Raw genomic sequence first — 24,002 nt, forward strand, 5'->3', positions numbered from 1 at the left:
ATCTCATAGTACACGGGGCAATGACATATATAGTGCAGCTCTGTCTCTCGCTCAATATAGCATAAATGACATATCCTGGCCTCTGCTGGTACTCCTCGAAATCTACCAGTCTCGATCCGTCTGGCCAATAGCACACCGTATCCCATGAGATAAGTGTGTATCCATGTATCCACACCTAGTCACAAATCCGTCCTCTGTGAGTGGAGAAGATGCTCTCTATAGAAAGCCATCTTCGCAACTCTTGTATCGGCTGTGTCCATGTGCTCTTGGTATCTAGCTGAAAAAGATCCTAACATACGAGTCTAGTGATCTTTGTTCGTGTGATAGACAGGGAGGGTGCATCCAAGGAGTACTGGAATAGAGGCAATCTGTCCAGGCAGAACCCATGTAACTGAAACCATGATGTCATCTGCCCATACCAACATGTTGTATCACCTTGCAACGCTAGCTGTCTAGAGGACTCGAGGGCTAGCCGAGCATATCTAGGGAGGTCCCATAAACTGTACATAAAGGATACTGATCTAGTAAGTGCCTCGACCACGAGGGGAGAAGCAGCTAGATCAGCTCGAATATTGTCATGTGGCACTGAGACCTTAGCCCGAATCATCCGAGAAAACATAGAGACTAGAGGCCTCTCCATACATCTCCATCCATTAGTGCTACCAAATCTACCATGGAGATCCACCGAGAGGCCCCATATCTAATCTCCATAAAGCATAATTAAAGCCACTAGAGTGTCAAAAAGCCAGAGTGTCACAAATTGCTGTCGTGGCAAACTGTACGGTACTCCGGATTTTGCGATGGCTTGCTGACGTGGCAAACTGTACGGAATTCCACGTTTCGCGTTGATTGTTGACGTGGCAAACTATACGATTTCCGTGATACTTCGTCTTTTGGCATACCACACATTCAGAAACATACTCTTGTATGTTTTCTTTCATGGTAGGCCAATAGAAATATGTTTCAATCCCCTTTAGGGTAGACTCAATCCCTCTATGCCCTGCATAAGGAGGAGCATGAGATTCATACATTACTTTCTCACGTAGTGAGCTAGTAATGCATAGTCTATTTCCATAGAGAAGATAACCATCTTGTAAAGTAAATGGTTCCTCTTTCTTCCCTAGTGCAAGGGCTAAAATCACATCTTTAAAATCGAGATCAATAGCATACTCATCTATCATAGAAGATAGATCATTGTGAGTTGCTATGGAAACCGCATTCACTCTCGGCCGTCTTGAGAGTGCATCGGCTACTTGATTATGCTTGCCAGCAATGTGAGCAATATGAAAATGAAATTGCAAAAGGAAATTTGCCCACCTCATTTGTTTGTTGGAGAGCTTGGTCTGCGTCATGACAGGTGCTGACGTGGCACTGTACAGGTTTCTATAATTTGCGCTAGCAACTTTTGGACAAAATGCTTTTATACCAGATGCTTTTGACTTTAAGGCTTTTCATGTAAACTACTTTTGGGCCCTGGGCCTTTAAATATGAGGCCATGGGCTCATTCTTTGGCATGCTTCTAGACGAGAGTGCAGAGGATGGAGTAACGGCTTGTACTGTGTTGATGCAATATAAAGAAATACCGAAAGGGGCGCCAAGGTTTGGGGCCAATACTCTCTGGGGTGGAATTTTGCTACTCTGTGTAGTGTGTGGTCTCTCTTTCAATTCAGATGTTATTGAAGTGCTAAAAATCTGTTCACTCTGTCCTTTTCTATTGACCCGTTTTGTGACATTGGTATCAGAGCAATAGGCGTGTGCTTTTTGAAAGCATACCGGTCCTACATCAGAGCAGACAAAGCAAACCAAAAGCCTATTGGAATTTTATTTGAAGTATCTTCGAGGCCCGATCCCGGACTTATTACACACTACCACCCTTACTTCATCGCGCATTGGGCACACTCCCGTCTTCACCGCTCATGTCTTACAAGGCATAAGCCATAAAGATCAGTTGCAAGAGAAGGATCCAAGATTTTTTTCAAGCTGTTGTTTTCCTCAAAGACAGTGCCATGCAGTGGTGAAAGTCTATAGCTACCAAGCCACAGACTCCAAGGACTTGGCAAGCTTTCAAGAAAATTTTTGCCCAAAGTTATATGGTTTCTAACATCTTCCTTCGAAGTGCAACTTCTAGCACAGTGGGGTATCCTGAAATGCTTGCCTCGGAAACCTTAGCGAATTACAACTTGCAATCTTTAGACGTCTCTCAACAGGTGTCTCTTGTTGATAACCTTGGAGGTCCAATGTGATTGTTGTCTTGCGACTACCATCACCGCCAGAGGAACACTGTCTGTCCAAGAGCAGATGGGACCATGCTGTGGTCAGCTACGACCTTATAAAAGGAACCTAACCCTAATTTTTGGTGCAGATTTCAGGATGGAAAGTCAATCGACTTTTCGAGCTCGACTGATGTAGAGATTGCTTTTTAAGTTTGAGTTCTGTTTGAGAACTTGTTTGGTGATCCAGTTTGAAATTTGTTTGAAATGGATGGTATCTCTTTTGAACCTATCTTGGTGCCGATTTGAATTGTTTGACTCTGGCTTTAATAATGGTTTCATTGATTGGTGATTGTACTCCCGAGTGGAGAAGTGAGAAATATTGTTTTAGTATTGTTTGAACCTCGAAACTGTTGGGTTAAAGGCCCAAATGGCCCCCTTTAATGTACATTTTAAAGGTTACTAACCTTTGGCCAAGTTCACATTGAACTTGGCCACTAACTTATTAAATTGGTCCTTATACAAATAATAAAGGGTAAGTGAATTTCAACAACTCACTCACTTATCCCCTTCCAAAACTTACGTGCTCTCTCTCCCTCTTTCGATCTGCTAGCACCCTCCTTGCCTTCTACACTCGCCCCTCTCCAAGGTGCACTCCCTGCACATTCTCGCGTGCTCTTTCACTTGCACACACCGCCGCGCGCTCATCAACTGGTATCAGAGCCCGATTAGGGTTTGCCCCAGACATGCAAACGCTGAATTTCAGCCAAGAAGGTCAACTTTCACGCGGGGATTTGCAATTTCGTCGCCAAAGAACTCATCCCCGAACACTAGAGAGCTCTCGGCAACCCAAATTGACCCAAAACAGACTGAAATTAGGTCAAAAACAAGAAATTACAGGTTATGACAGCAAAATACAGGTTTTGCAAATGATGTATTAAGGTGTGGGAATACTTTTGCTAAGTCCCCGCTATCCGAAAACACTGAAAGTGCCAAAAAACAAGCCCTAAAACAGGTGTTTTAAGCAAATTTCAGATTTGCACAGGTTTTTGCAAGCGTTTTTATGATACGATTACATTGGGGTAAGTGCAAATTGATGCAATCTACGCACGTTTGACAAATTTTGTCTATGTATGACTATTTGTGGCTCAATTTCATGCAATTTTGATGCTACAAATTGAAGCTTTTGCGCTTACATGCTTCTAAAGGCTGTGTATTAGCCTTATGTATGTCTTCTGAGGCTAAAAACAACTAAATTTGTTGTTTTCGAGCACAAATTCGCTCGCTGAAATTTCCTGCGCATAAATTTCAGAAATTGAATTTTGTGCCCAAATCGACCTATTTTGCCCCAAATTGCTCCAGTGACCATTTGGAGCTGTAATGCACATCTCTGTGAGGCTATACTCCGATTTTTGCACATTTTGCCCAAAAATTCAGCGTATTATCCCTCTTATTTCGTGCAACTATGGCCTCATCTTTTCGAATGTGAAGAACCTCTTCGAGATTAAGAGGTTCGATGGTACAGGTTTTGATCTTTGGAAAGACAAGATTCAGGGAATCCTATTTCTTAAGGATTGCGAATGGGACACTTGAACAAGTGAAGCCACAGAATATGACTAATGAAGCATGGGTTAGCATGAACACAAAGGCCGTTACATACATTAAAATGGCCATGACCGATGAGACCGTCATTGATGTGAAAGGTCTCACGACTGCTTTTGATGTGTGGGAAAAGTTAAAGGGAATGTATGAAAATACAATGCCTGTCAACCAGGTGCACTTGATGCGAAAACTTGTTGGCATGCAACTAGATGAGTCCAAGAGCACGGCATAGCACTTGTAATTATTCCCAGGTACTTTGTCGAAGTTACAGGATTATGGCTTGCCCCCTTTTGATGATAAGTTGAAAGCTATCTTCTTGCTTATGACCTTACCTGAGTCATGGAAAACTTTGGTGGTTTCGTTGTCCAATAATCCCAATTTGACCTTTGATGGTGTTAGGGGTTCTATCTTGAATGAAGAAATCAGGAGGAAAGCAAGTGGAGAGGGAGGCAGCTCTGCCAACATGGTTAGAGACAGGATAAAAAAGAAGAATGCTTATACACAAAGAGTAAGAGTAAGAGTAAAGAAAGGGGAAATGCAAGCAAAGGCAAGGGTGATGTGACTTGCTATCAATGTGGCAGGAAAGGTCACAAGAAACCCGATTGCAGGTACTATAAAGCTGAGTTAGAAAGGAAAAAGAATGGCGGAGACAAAAAGAAAGAGAAGAAGGAAGTCAAGGCAGATGCACAGGATAGCTCAAAGGACAAAGAGAAGGCCAATGTGGTTTCTAGTGTCATGATTGAGGAGCTGTCAGATGTAGAGGACATCTTGTGTGCCACTTTGTCAGATGATGATGCTTATGACTTTGATGCCTAAATGTTCATTCACACGACATGCAGATCACCAAGAGTGATCTTATTGATGCTTTGTTGACTGTCAATGATGCATTGTACCACACTTTGATTGTTGATTCCGGTGCTTCATTTCATGTGACCCCTATCAAGGAGTGTTTCTCTACTTTTGATGCAGGCAAGCATGGCCATGTATACCTTGGAAACAATCATGCATGTTCCATTGAGGGTATTGGCATTGTGCATCTCTCCATAGATGGCACGAATGAGCTCGTCTTGCATGATGTTAGATATGTGCCGGGAATCAAGAAGAGTCTGCTTTCTGTTGGTCAGATAGATATGCATGGTTACAGCATCTTGTTTGAGAGAGGATCATGGAAAATGACCAAAGGCTCCACGCTGATTGTAAAGGGCACAAAGAAAGGGACACTTTATTGCATGCATGGAAAGGCCGTGTTGGGCAAGTTTATTGCATTGGCTGAGATTAACTCTCACATGGAGTTGTGGCACAAGAGGCTTGGCCATATGAGCCAAAAGGGCCTTTCTAAGCTTTGTACTTTGAACAAGCTTGATGCTAAAGGCACAAAGCTTGACTTTTGTAATGAATGTCAATATGGCAAGCAAGTAAAGCGTTCTTATTACTCTGGTGTCTCTCGTAAACCTTGTGTGCTTGATCTTGTACATTCTGATGTATGTAGCATGCCTACTAAGTCTATGGGTGGTGCATGTTATTTTGTCTCCTTTGTTGATGATCATTCTAGGAAAATTTGGGTTTATTTGCTTAAGTCTAAGGATGAAGCCTTTGCTGCGTTTAAGAGATTTCATGCATTTGTGACCACCCAAACAGGTAGAAAGCTAAAATGCTTGCGTACAGACAATGGGGGGGAGTTCACAAGTACTGAATTTAACAAGTTTTGTGAAAATTTGGGCATTAAGAGGGAGCTTACTGTGCCATATAGCCCCTCTTCTAATGGTGTGGCTCAAAGATTCAATAGGACACTTTGTGAGAGGGTGAGATGCATGTTGTCCACAGCTAATCTCTCTCATGGATTTTGGGGAGAAGCTTTGAAAACTGCAGTGCATATATGCAATCGATCCCCTCACATGTCTTTGAAAGGTGACATCCCTGAAGAGGTTTGGTCTGGCAAGCCTTCTTCATATGATCACTTACACATTTTTGGTTGCAAAGCTTTTGTGCATGTTAGACCTGAGTTGAGGAGTAAACTAGATGCGAAGTCCATTAAAGGCCTCTTCATGGGATATGATGAAGAAGGCGAAATGGGCTACAAGATTTGGTTACCTCAGCTCAAAAGGGTTGTACGCAGCCGGGATGTTGTTTTTAATGAGGCAAGGCTAAATTCAAAACAATTGTGCCTCAAAGCATGACCATAAAAGGGTGAAATTTCAGCATGACCAGCAACCTGTTAGGCCTATTTTTGACCCTCAGGATGCACCACAAATGGCGAAAAATGTAGATGATCCAATGGTCTTTGAGCCAAATGATGTTGGACAGCAAATTGAGGCTCCTAAAGGACATTTGTAGCCAAGAAACAATGCTGAAAATGGTGCTGAAAATGATGTACAACAACCCATTGTTGATGATTTTGTAGTGCCACCTGATGTAAACCCATTGCCGGATAATGTGGATCATTGGGTGAGGCGAGTCAAAGACGGCCTGTGAGTCGATATGACCCCTCTTTGTATTACATTATGTTGACAGATGAGGGAGAGCCTCTTACGTATAAAGAGGCAAAGACATGTGAGCACAGCGACAAGTGGGAGCTTGCTATGCAGGAAGAGATTAAAGCTTTGCATGCTAATCATACTTGGGATTTGGTTGAATTGCCCAAAGGAAGGAAGGCTATTCCTAACAAATGGGTGTATAGAATCAAAATTGTTGATGCAAAACCCAAGTATAAGGCAAGGCTTGTGGCAAAAGGATATGTTCAAACCAAGGGCATAGACTTCCAGGAAGTGTTCTCTCCTGTTGTGAAGATGACCACGTTGCGTGTATTGTTTGCCATTGTGGCTGCCCTTGATTTGGAAATGGACCAAATGGATGTACATACCGCTTTCTTGCATGGTGATGTGGAAGAAGAGCTTTACATGAAGCAACCCGAGGGTTTTGTTCTCCCTGGCAAGGAACATTTGATATGTATGCTCAATAGAAGCTTGTATGGGCTGAAACAATCATGTAGACAGTGGTACAAGAAGTTTGATCGCTTCATGCTTAAACATGGTTACAAAAGAAGCCATGCAGACCATTGTTTGTACACCAAACGTGATGAGGATGGCAGCCCTATCATTCTTGTGCTCTATGTAGACGATATGTTGATAGCTGCAAAGAAAAGAAGCATTGTTGATGCTCTTAAAGGGCAGCTGAAGTCTGCGTTTTCAATGAAAGACCTTGGGACAACTGAACATATACTTGGAGCGCGTGTTACACGGCAAAGAGACAAGCGCCTGTTGTATTTGTCGCAAGAAAAGTACATTGAAAAGGTGTTGGACAGATTTAACATGGCTAAAGCAAAACGTCTTGGTGTGCCATTACAGCCATATGTTAAAATCTCCGAGGATGATTGTCCCAAGTCAAAGGAAGAAGCCAATGACATGCAAAGTGTGCCTTATGCTTCAGCTTGTGGTTCACTTATGTATGCTATGGTTGCTACTAAGCCTGACAACCCATGCAGTGGGAGTTGTGAGCCGATTTATGGCTAATCCAGGCAGGTTGCATTGGGATGCAGTAAAGTCCATTATGAGGTACTTGAAAGGGACTAAAAACAAATGCCTCTGCTATGGTACAGGACCAATAGAGTTGAAGGGATTTTGTGACTGACATGGCTGGTGATGTGGATACACGGAAATCCACAAGTGGCTATGTACTTACTCTTGCGGGAGGTGTTGTTTCATGGTGTTCTAGATTGCAAAAGATTGTTGCATTGTCTACGACAGAGGCTGAATATATTTCAACCACTGAGGCTTCCAAAGAAGCTATTTGGTTAGCACGCCTATGTAGTGAGTTTGGTTGGCCTGCCAAGGCACCTATGCTTGGTTGTGATAGCCAGAGTGCCATATGTCTGGCAAAGAACGCCATGTTTCATGCACGCACAAAGCATATAGATGTGCGGTATCACTTCATACGAGAAGTGCTTGAGGATGGCCTTATTACATTGGTTAAGGTCCATACATCACAAAATCCAGCAGATGCTCTCACTAAGTGCTTACCCAAAGCACAACATCATCTATGCATAGAGATGGTGGGAGTCACGTAGCTTAAAGGCGCAATTTATGCCTTTGAGTGGGAGGTTGTTGGGTTGAAAGCCCAAATGGCCCCCTTTAATGTACATTTTAAAGGTTACTAACCTTTGGCCAAGTTCACATTGAACTTGGCCACTAACTTATTAAATTGGTCCTTATACAAATAATAAAGGGTAAGTGAGTTTCAACAACTCGCTCACTTATCCCGTTACAAAACTTACGTGCTCTCTCTCTCTCCCTCTTTCGATCTGCTAGCGCCCTCCTTGCCTTCTGCACTCGCCCCTCTCCAAGGTGCACTCCCTGCACATTCTCCCGTGCTCTTTCACTTGCACACACCGCCGCACGCTCATCAGAAACGACGCAAGCCGATGTCTGGGGAGCGTTTCGTTGTATGTTTGGAAACCTCGAAACGACGCAGGCCGATGTCTGGGGAGCGTTTCATCATATGCTTGAACCTCCAAGCAACGTAGACTACAATCTAGGGAGCATTTGATTGTACAATCCTCTGAGCTCATGGCCCGGACCTTTTTAGGTTATTTGTCAGGAGAGTGACGAGGTAGTCGTTGAGTAGCTTCATACCGCAGACCATTTGTCTCAGGGGAGTGCTCAACGACGCTGTTCGTTGTGTCCTCTAGCATGCATATGTGAGCATCTGTGCTGCATGGTGATGTGCCAACCATTGAATATTCCTAATTGGATGAGACTGTCTAGGTGTGTAATTTTAGTGCATCAAGACACCCGTGGAAGATTAGTGCGTTCCGAGTGTGATGGCTGATTTTACTACGCCGGAATATCAAGAGTTCCGATCTGGACGAAAGGAGAAGCCAACTCCTTGATCAAAAGAGTCGAAAAGAGAACCCAACTCCTTGATCAAAAGAGTCGAAAGGAGAAGCCAACTCATTATCAAAAAAAAAAGAGCAAATTGATTGTCCCTCGAAATGTCCCTTGAAACTTTTTGAGTTAACTTGAGTTGTTTTGCAAATATGTTGGAATCACGGACAATTACTCTCTTTCAGAGGGGGATGTCACAAATTGTTGACGTGGCAAGCTGTACGGAACCCCACATTTCACATTGGCTTACTGATGTGGCAAACTCTTCGAAATTCCGCGTTTCACGCTGATTGCTGACGTGGCAAATTGTACGGATTTTCGTGATTTGCGTTGACAAATGTTGATGTGGCACTGTACGATTTCTGTAATTTGTGCTGACAGCTTTTGTACCAGATGCTTTTGAGTTTGAGGCTTTTCATGTAAACTGCTTTTGGGCCTAAGGCCTTTAAATATGAGACCATGGGCTCATTCTCTAGCATGCTTCTGGACGAGGATGCACAAGATGGAGTACCGGCTTGTACTGTGTTGATGCAATATAAAGAAATACCGAAAGGGGTGCCAAGGTTTGGGCCCAATACTCTCTGGGGTGGAATTCCGCCACTCCGTGTCGCGTGTTGTCTCTCTGTTTCAGTTCAGTTGTTATTGAAGTGCTAAAAGTCTGTTCAGTCTGTTCTTTTCTATTGGCATGTGGTGCCCGTCTTGTGACACAGAGCTTTGTTCGATGTTCCTGAAATTGAACATACGAACACATTCGCTCTAGTCTCCCTAATGCTACGTAAGCTCTGGTCAGTCTCGTCTTTACTACTCTCCTCAAGGAGAATATTGGGCCACTGAAGACCACCCCAAGATAGGTATATGCATCCGTATACTCCACAATCTCTCGACCATACGTAAAGGTGAGAGCTGACCTCCTAACCACTCTGTCGTGGTGTTAAATACCATTACCTTGGTCTTACCAAGGTTCACTGACATACCACTATCCTAAGCAAACACATGTAATGCCTCCAAATGATGTTGCATCCTCTCTGGAGAATCTGAAATCAGCACAATATCATCACCATATAACAACGGAATCCATGTCCTTGCTAGCTGAGCACCTGTCTCCCTCTCGCTCTACATAGTCTGAAAACTCATCCACATACATCCCAAAAAGAGTCGGAGATAGGGAGCATCCCTGCTTCCCCCCAATAGTGGAATGGATCATTTCAGACATGCCCTCAGTAGTGCGTACCCGCCCCACCACTGTCCTATATAAAGCCAAGATCCCCCATATCAAAGCTCTCTAGGCACACCCATGTCCTATAGTCTACTTATAAGTCTAGCTCTCGGCATTGTGTCAAAAGCTTTACGAAAATCCACAAAACTACAATAGATCCTTATGTCATAGTGTCAACCGAGACAGAGAGAGAGAGAGAGAGAGATGAAATGTTATATTAACGTCTTCAAAAGGCCAAAATGACCTATGAGATCAAAGCGTTACAATGTGGTAAATGTGATACAAAGTCAAAGTAACAAAATGAAATGACAAAATGATAAAATGATAAAATAAAAGTACTATGGGATCCTAAACTGGTAGGTGTCAACAGCTAAATCACAAGTCACAAGAAATCCAGCATCGGTCACTGGCGGATCTCATCAATCTCCTCCATGGACAATAGTCTGACCGAGCGTCGTGCATGTTGGGCCAAAGTGATCCGAATCCTCTGATGTAGCCCCCGTCAAAGCTATGTAGTCCTCCGCAATCGTGGGCGTCTGGATCTCCCCAACTCAATCGCTCGATCGATCAATGTGCCTCTGGTGTGAGGCGACAATATCTGCTGTGGTAGTAGCTCCTCTGGGTGTACAGTATCTGCCCTAAAGAAGTCTGTGATGTGTCTCTGAAACTGGCTAGCCTCTCCTCTCATCAGGCTCCCTCTGTGTCTGCGCAACTCGAGCAGGAACAAACCCAGGCACCTTTGATCCTCGTACCTCATGACTCTAGAGACAGAGAGCTTGCTTGGGAGGATGAGGCAAGATAGATAGAGAGGAGCTTGCTTGGATATCTTCAAAAGGCCAAAATAACCTGTGAGACCAAACTGATACAATCCTAGTGGATGTAATACAATGTCTGGATACAGAATAAAGTGAAGTAAAATAAAAGCTAAAATGAACATCAATGTCCAAGGATATCCCGCATCAGGCATTGTCCAAGGATGCATTGCATTGGTCGCTAAAGAATATCGTCAATGTCCGCGCTGGTAAATAGTCGTACTTGGCATCCCTCATGCCATGCTAGAAGAGTCCCAATCCTTTGTTGGAGCCTCCGTCGATGTCGTGATGGCCCTCGTAGACACGGACGTCTAGCTCTCCCAAGCTCAATGGCTCTGTCAATCAATATACCACTAATATAGGTGGACTTTAAAGTTTGTTGTGAAGCTTGCTCATCCGAGTACTCATCTAAGTCTCTACTCTAAAGAAGTCAGTAATTTCACTCTGTGAATGTCTCCCACTGTTTGATCTCCTCAAGAGACCCTCCTTGTATTTGCGTAGCTCGAGCCAAAAAAACCCAAGGCATCTATGAAGCATGGCATGATAAAAAGCAATCTATTGATCACATGTACGTTTTTGGATGTTCAGCTTCTGCTTTGTGCCACAAACGCAACACAAAAATTGGATGATAAGGCAAAAGTGCATTTTTGTTGGTTACAGTATTGAAAGCAAAGGTTACAAGTTATACCATCCGCAAACGAAACATGTCTTGGTTTCACAAGATGTTGTGTTTGTGGAAGATTCAGCTTAGCCTTTGTTATCATGTACCGGAGACAGTAACGTAAGCTCACAAGACATTTATGACACTTTGTTGCCTCTTTTTAATGGTGGAAACTTGAATGTAAAGTTCAATGAGCCAAATACACAACCTATGGGGGTTTTCTGAAAGGGCTACAGCTCAGTCAATTACAGATATAGATGTACTTGATGTGGAAAGGACTGAGAATGAGGAAGCTAAAGGTATGCCAAAATGGTTGGTGCATACTTTGCATGACAGTCAATTGGATGCACCTATGTCTATCCGTGCTCGTTTTGTTTCTCGCGATGCATCTTATGCGTCTGATGGTTATGCTTTTGACTTTTCTAGTTTATGTGATGAAGAGAAATCTCATTCTTTTGATAAAGCACATAATCCACAAAAATGGATGGCTGCCATGTAATTAAAATATAATGCACTTATAGAAAATGACACATGGACTTTATGTGATTTGCCTCCTTGCAAAAAGGCCATTGGTATGAAGTGAGTTTACAAGCCAGATGATGAGATTGATTGCTATACGACTCGAAAAAGGTTATGCACAACAGAAAGGTATAGATTATGAAGAGACTTTTGCTCCCATTTGTCGTATGACTACTGTTTGTTTTCTATGTGTATCGCCAGCTCACTTTGGATGGAATGTACATCAATCAGACATTGTTACTGCTTTCTTGAATGGTCATATATTTGAGAAAGTTTATGTTATGCAACCTCACGATTTTGTCAAGAAAGGAAAGTGTGCAAATGTAAGAAAGCTTTGTATGGGTTGAAGCAGTCTCTTGGTGCTTGGTGTGACTGAAAGCACTTTGTATGTTAAGCGTGAGGGTGATGTATTTCTCATTGTCGTTCTATATGTAGAGATTTGTTGATTACTAGTCCGAATGAGACACACATTGCTAAATTCAAAGCTGATTTGTATGCTATTTTAAAGCAATGTGATGGTGGTATTGCCTTCTGTCAAACAAGCTACATAGAGACATTACTATGTAAATTTGGACTTAAGGATTGCAAACCTATTGCTACTCCAATGGAAACAGGTTTGGAAATTGAGCCTTCATGATGTTGGTGATCCTGCTGATGCCACTCTTTATCAAACCGTTGTAAAATGCCTTATTTATGTAGGCAATACAAGGCCAGATATTCAGTTTGTAGTCTCAAAGGTTAGCAGATTTGAGTATAGCCCAAGGTCTAAGCTACCATGAGGATTTTTCGAGTGGCACTTTACATCCTGGCTTGTTTTATCCCAAGGGGGAATCATTGCCGCCATATATACATGCTTTCTCGATCTCAGATTGGGTCGGTTGTTATGACACGAGTGTCCACAAGTGGTTTTTGTTTCGTGCTCAACAGTTCATGCATATCATGTTTCATCAAGAAGCAACCTCCTGTGGCTACTTCCAATTGTGATGCTAAATACAAGATAGACTTCACAGCTACAGTTGAGTGTGTATGGCTGAGAGATGCCTCGTGGCTGATTTGGGTGTTGGCCAAGACACTACAAACATCATCCACATTGATAGTTAGAGCGCATTGGCAATTGCGAGAAACCCAATTTTCCATGCTCGAACAAGGCACATTGAGGTGCATTATCACTATGTTAGAGAGACTGTCAGTAGAAGAGATCAGTTTGGCTTATGTGCCGATACAGGACAACCTTGCAGATCTGTTCACAAAGGCATTGTCTCGTGAGAAGTTCGAAGCTTTCCACAAAGCTTTGGGCTTACTCCCCTTTGTGGATTGATCATGTCCTCTCCTCAAGGCATGGCACTTCCCTATACACTGTGTCAGCTCTCGTTTACTGCTCACTCCTAGGAGAGATTTGTTACCATATATGAGGTAGTGATGTGTGTGAACACACTTAGGACCGCCAGGACATTTTTTCCCTCACTGGGAGGTTTTTTCCCTCGTGCATTGTATATACACCCATCATTCTAGGGGTAACTTATCTTTCCACTCTGCACTAAGCAATATACTCTCCGTTGTGTGCCTTGAGCTTCTTCATCTTCTCCAAGCTGTGTGTGTTTCCTTGTAACCCTCATTCCAACACTTGTCAATGAAGATCACAACCATTGATCCCAAATGTGAACTTGATGTAAACTAGGTGTAAACTCGAACACATGTGAACTCATTGTGAACTTGCATGTGAACTAGATGTGAACTCTGCACGCTATGTGTACTATAATATGGTGGTGTGAACTGGATGTCAACTCAATGTAAACTCAGTGTGAACTAGGATCACGATGGGCCAAAACTACGCAATATAACACTCACCATTTCCCTTGCTTAAGAAAAGGGCGTGCGTAAGCGTAGTGGTAAGGCATTTTCCTCATGACAAGGAAGTTGAGAGATCAAATCCCACCCAACTCATATTTTTCCCTCCAAATCGATCAAACCGCCCATGATCAACAATGATCTGAAACCATAGATCCCTTCCAAAAAATGAGGTGTCAAATAGTGTCATGGACGATGACCTTGCCAGCTTTGAAAACAGCCACCTGTTTTCGGCACCACCCCCACCCTTCCATAGCCCGGATTGCCATCCTGTTACTATGGTGGCAATAATGGAAATCCAGTAGTATTATAGAAGTAGTAGGTACGCGGTGTTGTCGGAATGGGTGGGTGGGGGTGGGTGAGGGTGTGTTGCAATTTAACCTTGATTACACACCTTATTTCATAATTTCATAGCATATGGTGCAAAGTGATCACCTATCTGACATAAGGAGACTATACAAAATGACTTGTGCTCGATGCTCCACAGCAGCCTACATCCAAGTTAAACATGGATAATAAGCGCACAAAATATGAAGGAAGAAAGATTATCGATTGCATACAACCACATGAATGAGCCAAAATAACAGTTGCCAGTGTACAACTTACTTGACCGCTTGTTAGCTTTCCTGTTTTGAATTCAAGAGGCAAAATCTGCTCTTTGCTGGCCATGGTCAAACTTTCCAATTTGACAAGAAGAGATGCATCTATCATTCCTTTCAACCCAAACTTGGGGGAATATATCATTTCCTCAATGTCAATCACCTGAATAAGAATAGGCTTCAGAAACTGCCGAGTAGAAAAAGCCTTGCCTTCAATTTCTAGAGTCACACATTATCCTGACATAGAACCTCACATTAATTTGGTAAAAATTGGTATTAACACAAAATAATAAGCACTCTACCTCTAGCAGAAACAGAGTTAACCAATAGAAACAGCTGAATCAAATCCTAGCAAGTTTTCTTTAAGAATACCTCGGTGACCGAAGCTGACAGCTGGCCAACCTTCATTCCAAAGTCCACTTTTGGGAATGCAGAAGACTTTCCTTTGATCCCAACAGAACTGAATTAGAACCGTACCTTTTTTTTTTAAACGTAGCATACTCCATAACACTGAAGAAACATATTTCAACAGAAAATCTAAGGCAGCTTGAAAGCAGGCATTAGAGGAGCTCACTGGGGCATAAAAAAAGCAATCGAGCCAATTCAGAATGGTTGGTATGCTGTCTCTCAGCTTGCTTAGAGCATCTTTTTCATTGCCTACACAAAAAACTTTTATCTACATTAAAAATAGAGCAACAAAAGTATTGAAAAATCCAAGCATACAGTTTATTAAAGAAAAAGGAACTGTCGAGACCCAGAGAGGAAAAACAAATCACCCCCGCAAGCAAATAGGCTATCAATATATCGATGGACAATCACTTCTGCTTCTTGCTCCAAAACCAATTTGCTTGTAACCCTACCACGTAATCCAACCTGTGAAAGGTCCAAAGGCTTGTGAGCTTGGCTCAGTCAATATTTGATTCATCCATACAGAACAAAAGAAATGAGCTTCAGAAGCCCATCTTTTGAATACATGTGAAACAAAAACAATGCAATACATAGCATGTGGCTTTGGTGATCAAGTGTAAGAAGATTATTTTTGAGGATTTTCTGTATGAATGAGCCAATTAGCTGCATTGAGAATTGTTGAACGGAATGATTTGGGTCATCCACCTTCAGCATCTCCATAAAATCTTAGCCCCAAACGGGGAAAGGCACTCTGGTTAGAAGCCTCAAAAGGGGTTTTGGAGTCCATCAAAGACCAGTATTTTGATTCAGCAGTCCACTGAGAACCAGATGCTTGGTTCGATATTGAGCATTTTATCAAGAACCAAATGTTTGATTCAAAATTGGGTAATGACCTGCTCTTGGACATCCTTGAAATTGCCATAAGAAAATGTCGTTTTGAAAGCTACATACGGTGATAGATACTAGACATGCTGAAAGACAAAAAAAAACCCTTAAATGTTCCACCAAACAGATATAGAGCCTACAAAGCCCAACCATAGGAAACAAAGCAGGGGTGTATGTTAAATACAATAAAGTTTAAACATGGTGAACAAAAAGAAAATAATGCTGGAATGGAAAAGTATCCAACTTTAATGAAGCTGGAACTCCCACCTGACACAGTTCGTGCATCATTGTTCCTAACAAAGCAGGAAAAGACAGAAAACTCGATTTCTTTCTTAAAAGTATCCAGCTTTAATGAAGCCAGAGCTCCCACCTGAAACAGTTCGTGCATCATTGTTCCCAACAAAGCAGGAAAAGCCACAGAGCTTGATCTTATGCGTTCATCTAAAACTGCTCTCCTTGGACAGGTGAAACTGGCTCCAACCTGCAAAAAAAGTAGCAGGAGTTCAACTTTGCAAATTGCAATGGCATGACAATTTCAAGATGGCAAAATTATTCACACAAATAGAAACTTAAGAAATTAGCACTTTTGCAAAGAAATGGGTGACTTAAAAGGACAACAAAAAAGATCACATTCTAGCATTTTCAGGCGAAGCAGCAAAGTGAAGCTTTACCTTTGAGCCAGATATCAAGGTATCAGGGTGGACAATTAAAATATTGTTATTTCGATCAATAACACACTTTCCATCTGAATCAAACTCTCCAATGACATTTATGGTGTCACCAGGGCGTACGACTGTAAAGTACCTATAGAACACCAAACCAGTCAGAGATGCAACCAAAACAAAAAAACGACTAGAAACAGCATGTCTACTGAACACTACATAAGAAGCTTACCATTCGTCAACAAGGTACAAAATTTGCTCCAAGCCACTGTATTCATTAAGTAACCGTAGAACCTTCAAACAAAATGGCAGGAGATACACAGCCTTGTCAACAGTCCAAAACAAAGTTGTGGAACTTGCATGTTATGTATGTGCATGTGAAGGAAAAACTTCACACACAGAGTTAAGCTTCTCGAAAGAGTCAATCTTGATACGAGATCTACTAGACTTTAAAGCCCAAAACCACTCTAAGGCCAAAAAACAAGATGGAATATTCTTCTTTCAAAAGCTGCTAGTTAGTATAGTAACCTTTTTGGGTGAGATATTCTGGCCATTTCTGTCAACCACATCAGCAACCTAGGAAAGTGGCAGAAACACTTTACTCTTCTGTCTTGCATTCATGTGATAAAATTAAACATAAGACACAATCCAGCTAAGCTTTAAGGGTCATAAGATGACACAGATACTGTTTTAGCAGGTCTATATCCTGTGATCAACAAGATTCTTGTAAATAATGTCATACAGTAGAGCTGTTTACCTCGAGAACAAGAAAATGGATGCTTGCAAGCACTTCAGGTATAGCTGAAAAGCTGTCAGTCTGATCTGATTGCAGCCAAAGAGAATCCACATCATTGCTACTATTTACAGCATCCTTGGAAGTGGCTTCCAGCAAAGTAGGTGCACAATCCCTTAGCTCTGTCATGCAAAGTTTTTTTACAGAGACGCTTTTTTCGTGTGCGGGAGTAACCAAGCATACAGCATTTTGCATAGAAGCAGGAAGAATGTGCTTGGACCCTGCCCCTGAAGATTCTTTTGTAGGTTTTTTTGGTTTGCAAGCTTCAAAGGACTTCGAAACCTTGCTGTTCTCCAAATTAGCAGCATCTCCCTCAGCATGACTAGAAACAGACTCTGGGTCAGACATCACATTCTGCACCTGGTCCAGCAACTCCAGTAATGCCTGACATACAACAATAAAATTCTTCTTGATACTGTGCATGATGTATGACCAAGAAAGACTCCTCAACCTTTAGATGGGAATCCATCATCCATGAAAAAGATCCTCTTCTTAAGCCATGATTCACTCACCTTTCTCCGTTGGCCTAATCCTCTCTGCTTGATGCTTTTTCTCTTCTGTATTTTCCCCACCTATGCTCAAGACAGTAGAAAACATTTGGGAAAGAAAATGGAAATCAATGTAGGTCTATGCAGGGTTTAGTACCATATGATAATTGCCAGAAGGGAGATACCAATGAGTGACGACGCGATGAACGTCGAACTGAATGACCCTGATCCTGAGGAGACTTCTGTACTTTAACACCGGGCCCTGGCCCTGATGAGGGACCAGTAGCCATAATATTCTCTTTATCCCATGCTGCAGGAGTTTGCTGGCGCCAATCTGAAGGAGCAGCTTTAACAGTTCTACCCCCGTTCCCCTGAAGATCATTAGACATAGAGAGCCATTGCTCCAGCTTCCCTGCCAAGTTCGGAGACCTCTGCCAATTTACCATTAATCACATGCTTTATTGGTAAGTTTGTCACTCCATCACAATACAAGTATTCCAATGAACAAACACTACCTTCTTGCGATTTAGCGTCGGTCTGCTGATCTCTGTTGCTGACGACTTTTGGAAAAATTGCTGCACATCTGGCAAACTACATGGTCTCTCCTTGTCATGAAGAGGTGGAGGGTGTTGGCCTATATTACCAGCTGAAGCTTCCTGAAGGCGATCTGCAATGGGTGAAAATTTCCATACAACTTGATCTAAACCTCCATCGTCTTGGCTTGGCTGGATGAGCTGAGAATGAGAAAACAAGAGATTATGAGCTTTGGACAACAGCTACCAGCCAGGAGATGTTGTCCAAGAAAAGGACCAACCATGCCAGGAGAAATTCGTGCGAGTTTCCTTTGTTGCTGCCTTTCTCCACGTACCAGTGGCTTGGAGTCGATAACTGTGTTCAAAAGATATATGTATCAGCTTAGTGCCCTTGAAAAGCACTTTCTCGAGGGAGGTCCAACCTTAAACCCGAGTGTGTGTGCATGTGTGTGCGCGCTCTCTGTGAAGCTATCAAAGACAATGTGGGTCCTTGGCAATGTCTATTTCACACACAGGCAAGCTCGCCACATGCACTAGAGACTATAAACTGCAGTGGCGGAGGCCTGGACACATGCAATCACGAATACCTTGAGGGGGCGTCACTGATTGAGTGGGGGGCTCGACGGCAGGCGTGGAAGGGGCAATGCGGGCATTGTGGGCAGAAAAGAACCGTTGGATTCCAGACTGAGTGGACTGGATATGCTGCTGTTGGCGCTTGGAGGCAGAAGAGGAGGAAGGTCCCCGCCTTGGAGGGGCCATGACGAGCACACGCAGCTTCCCGCCAATGTAAACTTCACCATATGAACATCGCCTCTGTTTGAACTAGAAGTCTACGCCTTGACAAGTGCGAAGGCAGGAGTTAGAACTAGTAGGTGGTGCAAACGACCTCGTTAGGCTAGGAAAGAGATGCTCATGTAGGTTTGATGAAAAAAAGGGGGGCTTAAAAGAGATGACGTGCATCGATAGGAGCTCGTGCGATGCATGAGGATGAGGTGAGAGATGGTATATAGTAGGCCAGAGGTACCCAGGTGCAGACGTGTGCCAGACAAAGAGATGACTCTCTCTCTCTCTCTCTCTCTCTCTCTCTCTCTCTCTCTCTCTCTCTTTGTCGTTAAACTATAGCGAAAGTCGCCCATCCTTCGGTAGGAGGCGGGCAGGAAGAGGGAGGGGGCCCGGGAGGGTTGCACAGGGCTTCCCTATGCCACGAGGAGGCATGGGTTGGGGCAACATGGACAGTGGCAGACGTGATGAACTGTCATTATAAGTCTTTCTATGTGGGGTTGGAGCAATGATTCGATGCATCTCTCCCTCTATGCTTTAGGTCTTCAAAAGTAGAAACACATTCTCTCACGCTCTTTCTCTCTCCCAAATCCTATCCTGCACAATGTGTAGCAGGAGGGTGTTGTGCATGACTCAATGTAGCAGGACGGCGCTCGAGGAGTGCAGGAAGGGGAGGGGGCTTGGCGATGCTTAGAGAGGATTGAGGTGGGGCTAAGAGTGGAGGGAATTCAATAGATTCCACTTAAGAGAAACGGAGCGGAGTGAGTAGGGAACTAGAGTGTGTTCGAAACAATCTGGCATCAGCACGGTTCAAGGCAGGCCTAAAAATTGAAGGGGGAGGTGGGACCAATGGTCCTCGTTCTTTGGGGCAGCAAGATTGGGTGTGTATAGTCTGATCTTGGATTAAACACCGAGTGAACATTGAGTGAACCCCGTCACCGAGTGAACTTGTTGTGAATGCCAAGTGAACATGACATGAACAGTGAACACAATGTGAATGTTGTCATTCCCAAGTGAACTTCGCGTAATCACGTTGAGTGGTGAACCCCTTCCCAATGGATTCCCATTGGGAAGGGGTCTCTAACCAACTTGCTCTTCCTCGAGAAGGCCTATCACAAAAGTGTTAGGCATGTGCAAGGCTAGACCCCTAAGAACCATGTTCCCAAGTATGTGTTCTCTCATGTAACCCCCTATCACGAATGTAAGAAAGTATGCTAATGCCTTCTCATCTTAAATGCCTTGCACAAATGGTGTCGCTAGAAAACACACACACACACACATATCCCAATGAAAAATCGTGGCTCTTACCTCATTACTACGTTTTTCCATAGAGTTTGCCTCTCTTTCTTAAAAAGAGGTACATGCAACTCCAATCTATTTAGCCATGATTGGGAAACCCATCAATGATTACCTTGTATTACGTGCTTAATTGAATGCATCAAATGTTGGTTACCTTATATTACGTGCTAAATTGAATGTATTAAATATACGATTGTGTTTGTGCACATTTTATGCCACAAGTGATGTAATGGAAATGGCCTATGAACTTTGAGAGTATCGGAGTTAGAGAAATTAGATAAAGCACTTTTGTGAGATTGCTTTGTGAGCATATCGGGTGACCTTAATTGATGGGTAGCAACATAAACATGGTACTTAGTTAACTTGGCATGAACAATACTTTTGAGAGAGAGAGAGAGAGAGTTTAGAGAACATGACAACAATTGAGGATCAAATTTATGCGAAGTCGGTCCCCCCCTCGATAGGCATTTGTGTTATAGTTTCTCCCATCAAGAGAGACTCGGTACAATACAGTCTTTGTGTTCCTTGTGACCTAGGTGTTGCAATGAAGATGGAAAACTTCGTGCATCACGAGCATAACATAAACTTTGTAGAAAGCATTAACTATCCCAAGGCGTCAAACACCTTGGAAGGTGGAGAGAGCTAGTGAGGAATAAGGGTAGGGAAGAGGAAGAAGAAACATTCCACAGGAGAAAGAAATAGTTCCTCACTTCTCATCACTCTTCTTGCTAGCATACATAATAGCATAATAATGAAGGTGGAAAAGATGGCAAGCTTAAGCATTGAAGCATGGCTCTTGGTTGGATTTGCATTCCATAGCCAAGAGTGCTGGTGTAGGCTCTCACTTCTCAACAAGCTTTGAGAAGGAGATGGAGTTCCTCTACTTTCACCAAGTGAGAATACTTGAAAAAAATGAGTGTGTGAGAGGTGTATACCCCCAAGCATACCCCTTGCTTTCTTTGGGAGAGCCTCCCTTTTTGCTCAAGCTTGAAGCTTATTGGACCTCTCTCCCCCTAGCCAACCACATGCACGATGCATTTCAAGCACATGGGTAGTCTTTGGATAAGTGTCCTTCTTACCCCCCCTTTGAGGGGGAGAGCTTAAAAATATCTAGATATTTGTTGAATTGAACTAGAAGCTCATTGGACCTTTTTTAGCCCAACCAATAGGATTCAAGCACAACATTTGGCTAGCATAGGGAGAGTCTGACATGTGTCCATGTGCCCCTCGAGAAAGGGGGTGCCCTTTGGGTGAGTGGGAGTTTAAGTCAAAGATTCCCCTAACTTTGGGGCTTTCCCCCTCCTTTGTAGGGTCTCTTTTTGACTCAAGCACCTTACTCCCAATGCATGGGAAGCTTTTCAAACACCTTCCTCATCAAGCATGACAAGCACCTTAGTCATCGAGCACCTGAAGCACCTTAGTTAGCAAGTACGACAAGTACCCCGAGAACCTTAGTCGACAAGCACCTCAAGCTTAGGTCGGGCTCCCACCTCAAGCTCTTGCCGAAGGTCAAAGGACTTTTAACACTAACCATTGGAGGTCTTTAATGAATCTAATCCTGAGATCTTTTAAGCTCCATTAGCTAGCCTTGCTCTTTCTCATTTGGACCCCTTTACCATTGGCCCTCTGTTGATTATCCGTAAGCACATATCTATATTCTAACCCTTGTTCCCATTTACTATCCCACATTAAATGATCAGTTTATTATGAGAAAATCATTTGGGTTGGTTAAATTTTAAATTTTATGACATTACCTCTCTCTTGAAATCATAGTCGTCCTTGACTATGAAGTAGAGGAGATAAAGTCTTAGTCATTAGTCAATTTTTCTTAGCGGGTAGAGGATCTCTTTTTACCCCACAATATCATTCCAAGATGGATGACTATTCCATTTGGTGCTTGGGAGACATAGCTGCTACAAGCATGTCGGCTCTTTAGTCCATTTCATTCTCCCAAATAGAGTGACAAATTCTACTTGGTGTTTGAGAGACATCGTCATCACAAACATGATTCTAAGTATCCATACTACTTAAATTTATGCACGATAAAAAGAGAATTAGTCTTATAAGACAAAAACATTGATCATTTAAAAGAAACATGTCCATTTGCTTACTATAATGTAGCATTGTAAGCATTGACAAGGTTCATACTATCCTTAAGCTGTACTCCTTGCATCCATCTAACATCTTCAAAAGGATAATTTTTGAACTTAATAAGATACCGTCCGATAATCTGACCATGTCGTAGTACCTTGTCTTCATGCCAAAGTATAGCTTTGGGTTGTAGTATCTCTTCTTGATCTTTGATTTCAGGAGGGTCTTCAATAATTGGTTCATGTTGACGGGCGAGCGTCAACGACATGCATTATGCTTCCATTGGTGTGTACACATATGTGTATGCATATATTTTTTGTATTTACGGGCTCCACAGTGGGTTCCAAGTTGTACATTGATGATTAGATGAGCCTAGATACCTGCAGCATGTTATACATTTTTTGGCCGGCCGCCCATTTTTAAAAGCCCTTGTATATAAGTCAATTCACAAGATGTGAAAGGGCATTCTTAGAGAAGAGAGTGTGAGGGAGTGTGGAGAAGAAGAAGAGGAGTGGCTATGGAGCTTGGATCTTCCACAACATATGTAGTAGTCATTGGGATTAATGGAAGCTAAGTTCTCTCTACTTTCTCTTGTCTTTCAAGCTTACGTGTGTTAATGGTGTATGATTAGTGTTAATCTTCTCTTCTCTCTCAAGTTTTCCCTCTTGTTTGAGCATTCTTGCTTCACATGTGTATGTGTGTGTGTACGTGGGCTGCATACATTTCTCTCGTTAGGCTTCTTTGTGTATGTTTAATGTGTGATTAGAGTGTGTGTGCTTGAGATTAGAGCAAAGGGATACACCATTGTCTGCATGATTAGAGAGTTAGAGTGTAGATTGAGAGTATGTGTGTATATATCTTTGCTTCATCAGCTTTCCCTCTTCTCCTCTCTTGCTTTACCCCTCTTCCTAGAGTCCTCATTCCGTCACATTAGGTGCATCCATGCCTCCATGCACTAGCCGGGTTCCGATCCACCGGATTGACATTATGTCGGTGGGTTGCGCGCTGTGCTATGATCGCCAACATTGGATCCACTATCGGGGATCGAGCGCCTAAGCTAGAGGATCACCCGTGTGATGGTTTGAGTTTCTAATTTTCATTAGGATTAGGTACTGGTGATGGTGAATGGTTGATTTGTGATGAGATTTTGTTAAAAAAGTTGTGTGTAATTTTCATGTTTTCTCTTCAATTTCACTAATTGATCACTAATTTACTACTAATCCGCTAACAATTGGAGTGTTTTACATGTTTATCTACCTAATTAGAGGCTTGTGCATCACTCTTACGGGTTGAAATTCATCAATTTTGCATGATTTGAGTGATTAGAAAGTGTGTAATTATGGGTGATTTACGCTAATTTTGATGTCTGATTACTCACTAATCTTGTGTGTTCTTGGTGCTATACATGAATGAATCTCTAATTGGATGTTTTTCTTTCATGATTATGTGTTTGATTTGAAGAAAAATGATGCTACACATGATGCTTTGTGATTGGTGCTTGTAAGTGGAGATGCGGTGAAGCGGTTGCCTACACACACACACGTGTGTAATCGTCAATTGGAGTGGAGAAATCGACGCGATTCTTGTTGTAATGTGAGTGCATTAACCCACTTTACAATATGAAATTAAAGTGCAGGTTTGAGAATTGATTATGTGCACTTAATCGGTGCAAATCTATGTGCACTAGTGTATGCCAACGTGAGGGCAAATGTGTAC

The 24,002-nt window shown here is 42.6% G+C and overlaps 1 protein-coding gene across 2 annotated transcripts in view; it reads right to left on the bottom strand.

The window, feature by feature from the left end:
* EMB2411 (DNA replication helicase) overlaps nt 1-19,002 on the bottom strand; it is a 51,846-nt gene extending 32,844 nt beyond the window's left edge. The window contains exons 1-15 of one of the 2 annotated variants that reach the window (XM_086507614.1): nt 18,704-19,002; nt 18,398-18,471; nt 18,099-18,317; nt 17,769-18,014; nt 17,608-17,667; nt 17,060-17,479; nt 16,831-16,878; nt 16,535-16,596; nt 16,312-16,444; nt 16,011-16,121; nt 15,124-15,220; nt 14,922-15,004; nt 14,720-14,785; nt 14,355-14,510; nt 14,184-14,239 (exon numbers count right to left, since the gene is read on the bottom strand). In XM_086507614.1, the coding sequence (XP_086363740.1) occupies nt 14,184-14,239; nt 14,355-14,510; nt 14,720-14,785; nt 14,922-15,004; nt 15,124-15,220; nt 16,011-16,121; nt 16,312-16,444; nt 16,535-16,596; nt 16,831-16,878; nt 17,060-17,479; nt 17,608-17,667; nt 17,769-18,014; nt 18,099-18,317; nt 18,398-18,471; nt 18,704-18,875 (2,003 nt within the window). In that variant the 5' untranslated portion in view covers nt 18,876-19,002. The remainder of the gene's footprint in view (nt 1-14,183; nt 14,240-14,354; nt 14,511-14,719; nt 14,786-14,921; nt 15,005-15,123; nt 15,221-16,010; nt 16,122-16,311; nt 16,445-16,534; nt 16,597-16,830; nt 16,879-17,059; nt 17,480-17,607; nt 17,668-17,768; nt 18,015-18,098; nt 18,318-18,397; nt 18,472-18,703) is intronic. The other variant, XM_086507616.1, reaches the window with a different exon arrangement.
* Nucleotides 19,003-24,002: the final 5,000 nt, after the last annotated feature.

This window comes from Adiantum capillus-veneris, chromosome 30 (assembly GCF_014529385.1).
Source record: "Adiantum capillus-veneris isolate H3 chromosome 30, ASM1452938v2, whole genome shotgun sequence".
Classification (NCBI taxonomy): domain Eukaryota; kingdom Viridiplantae; phylum Streptophyta; class Polypodiopsida; order Polypodiales; family Pteridaceae; genus Adiantum; species Adiantum capillus-veneris.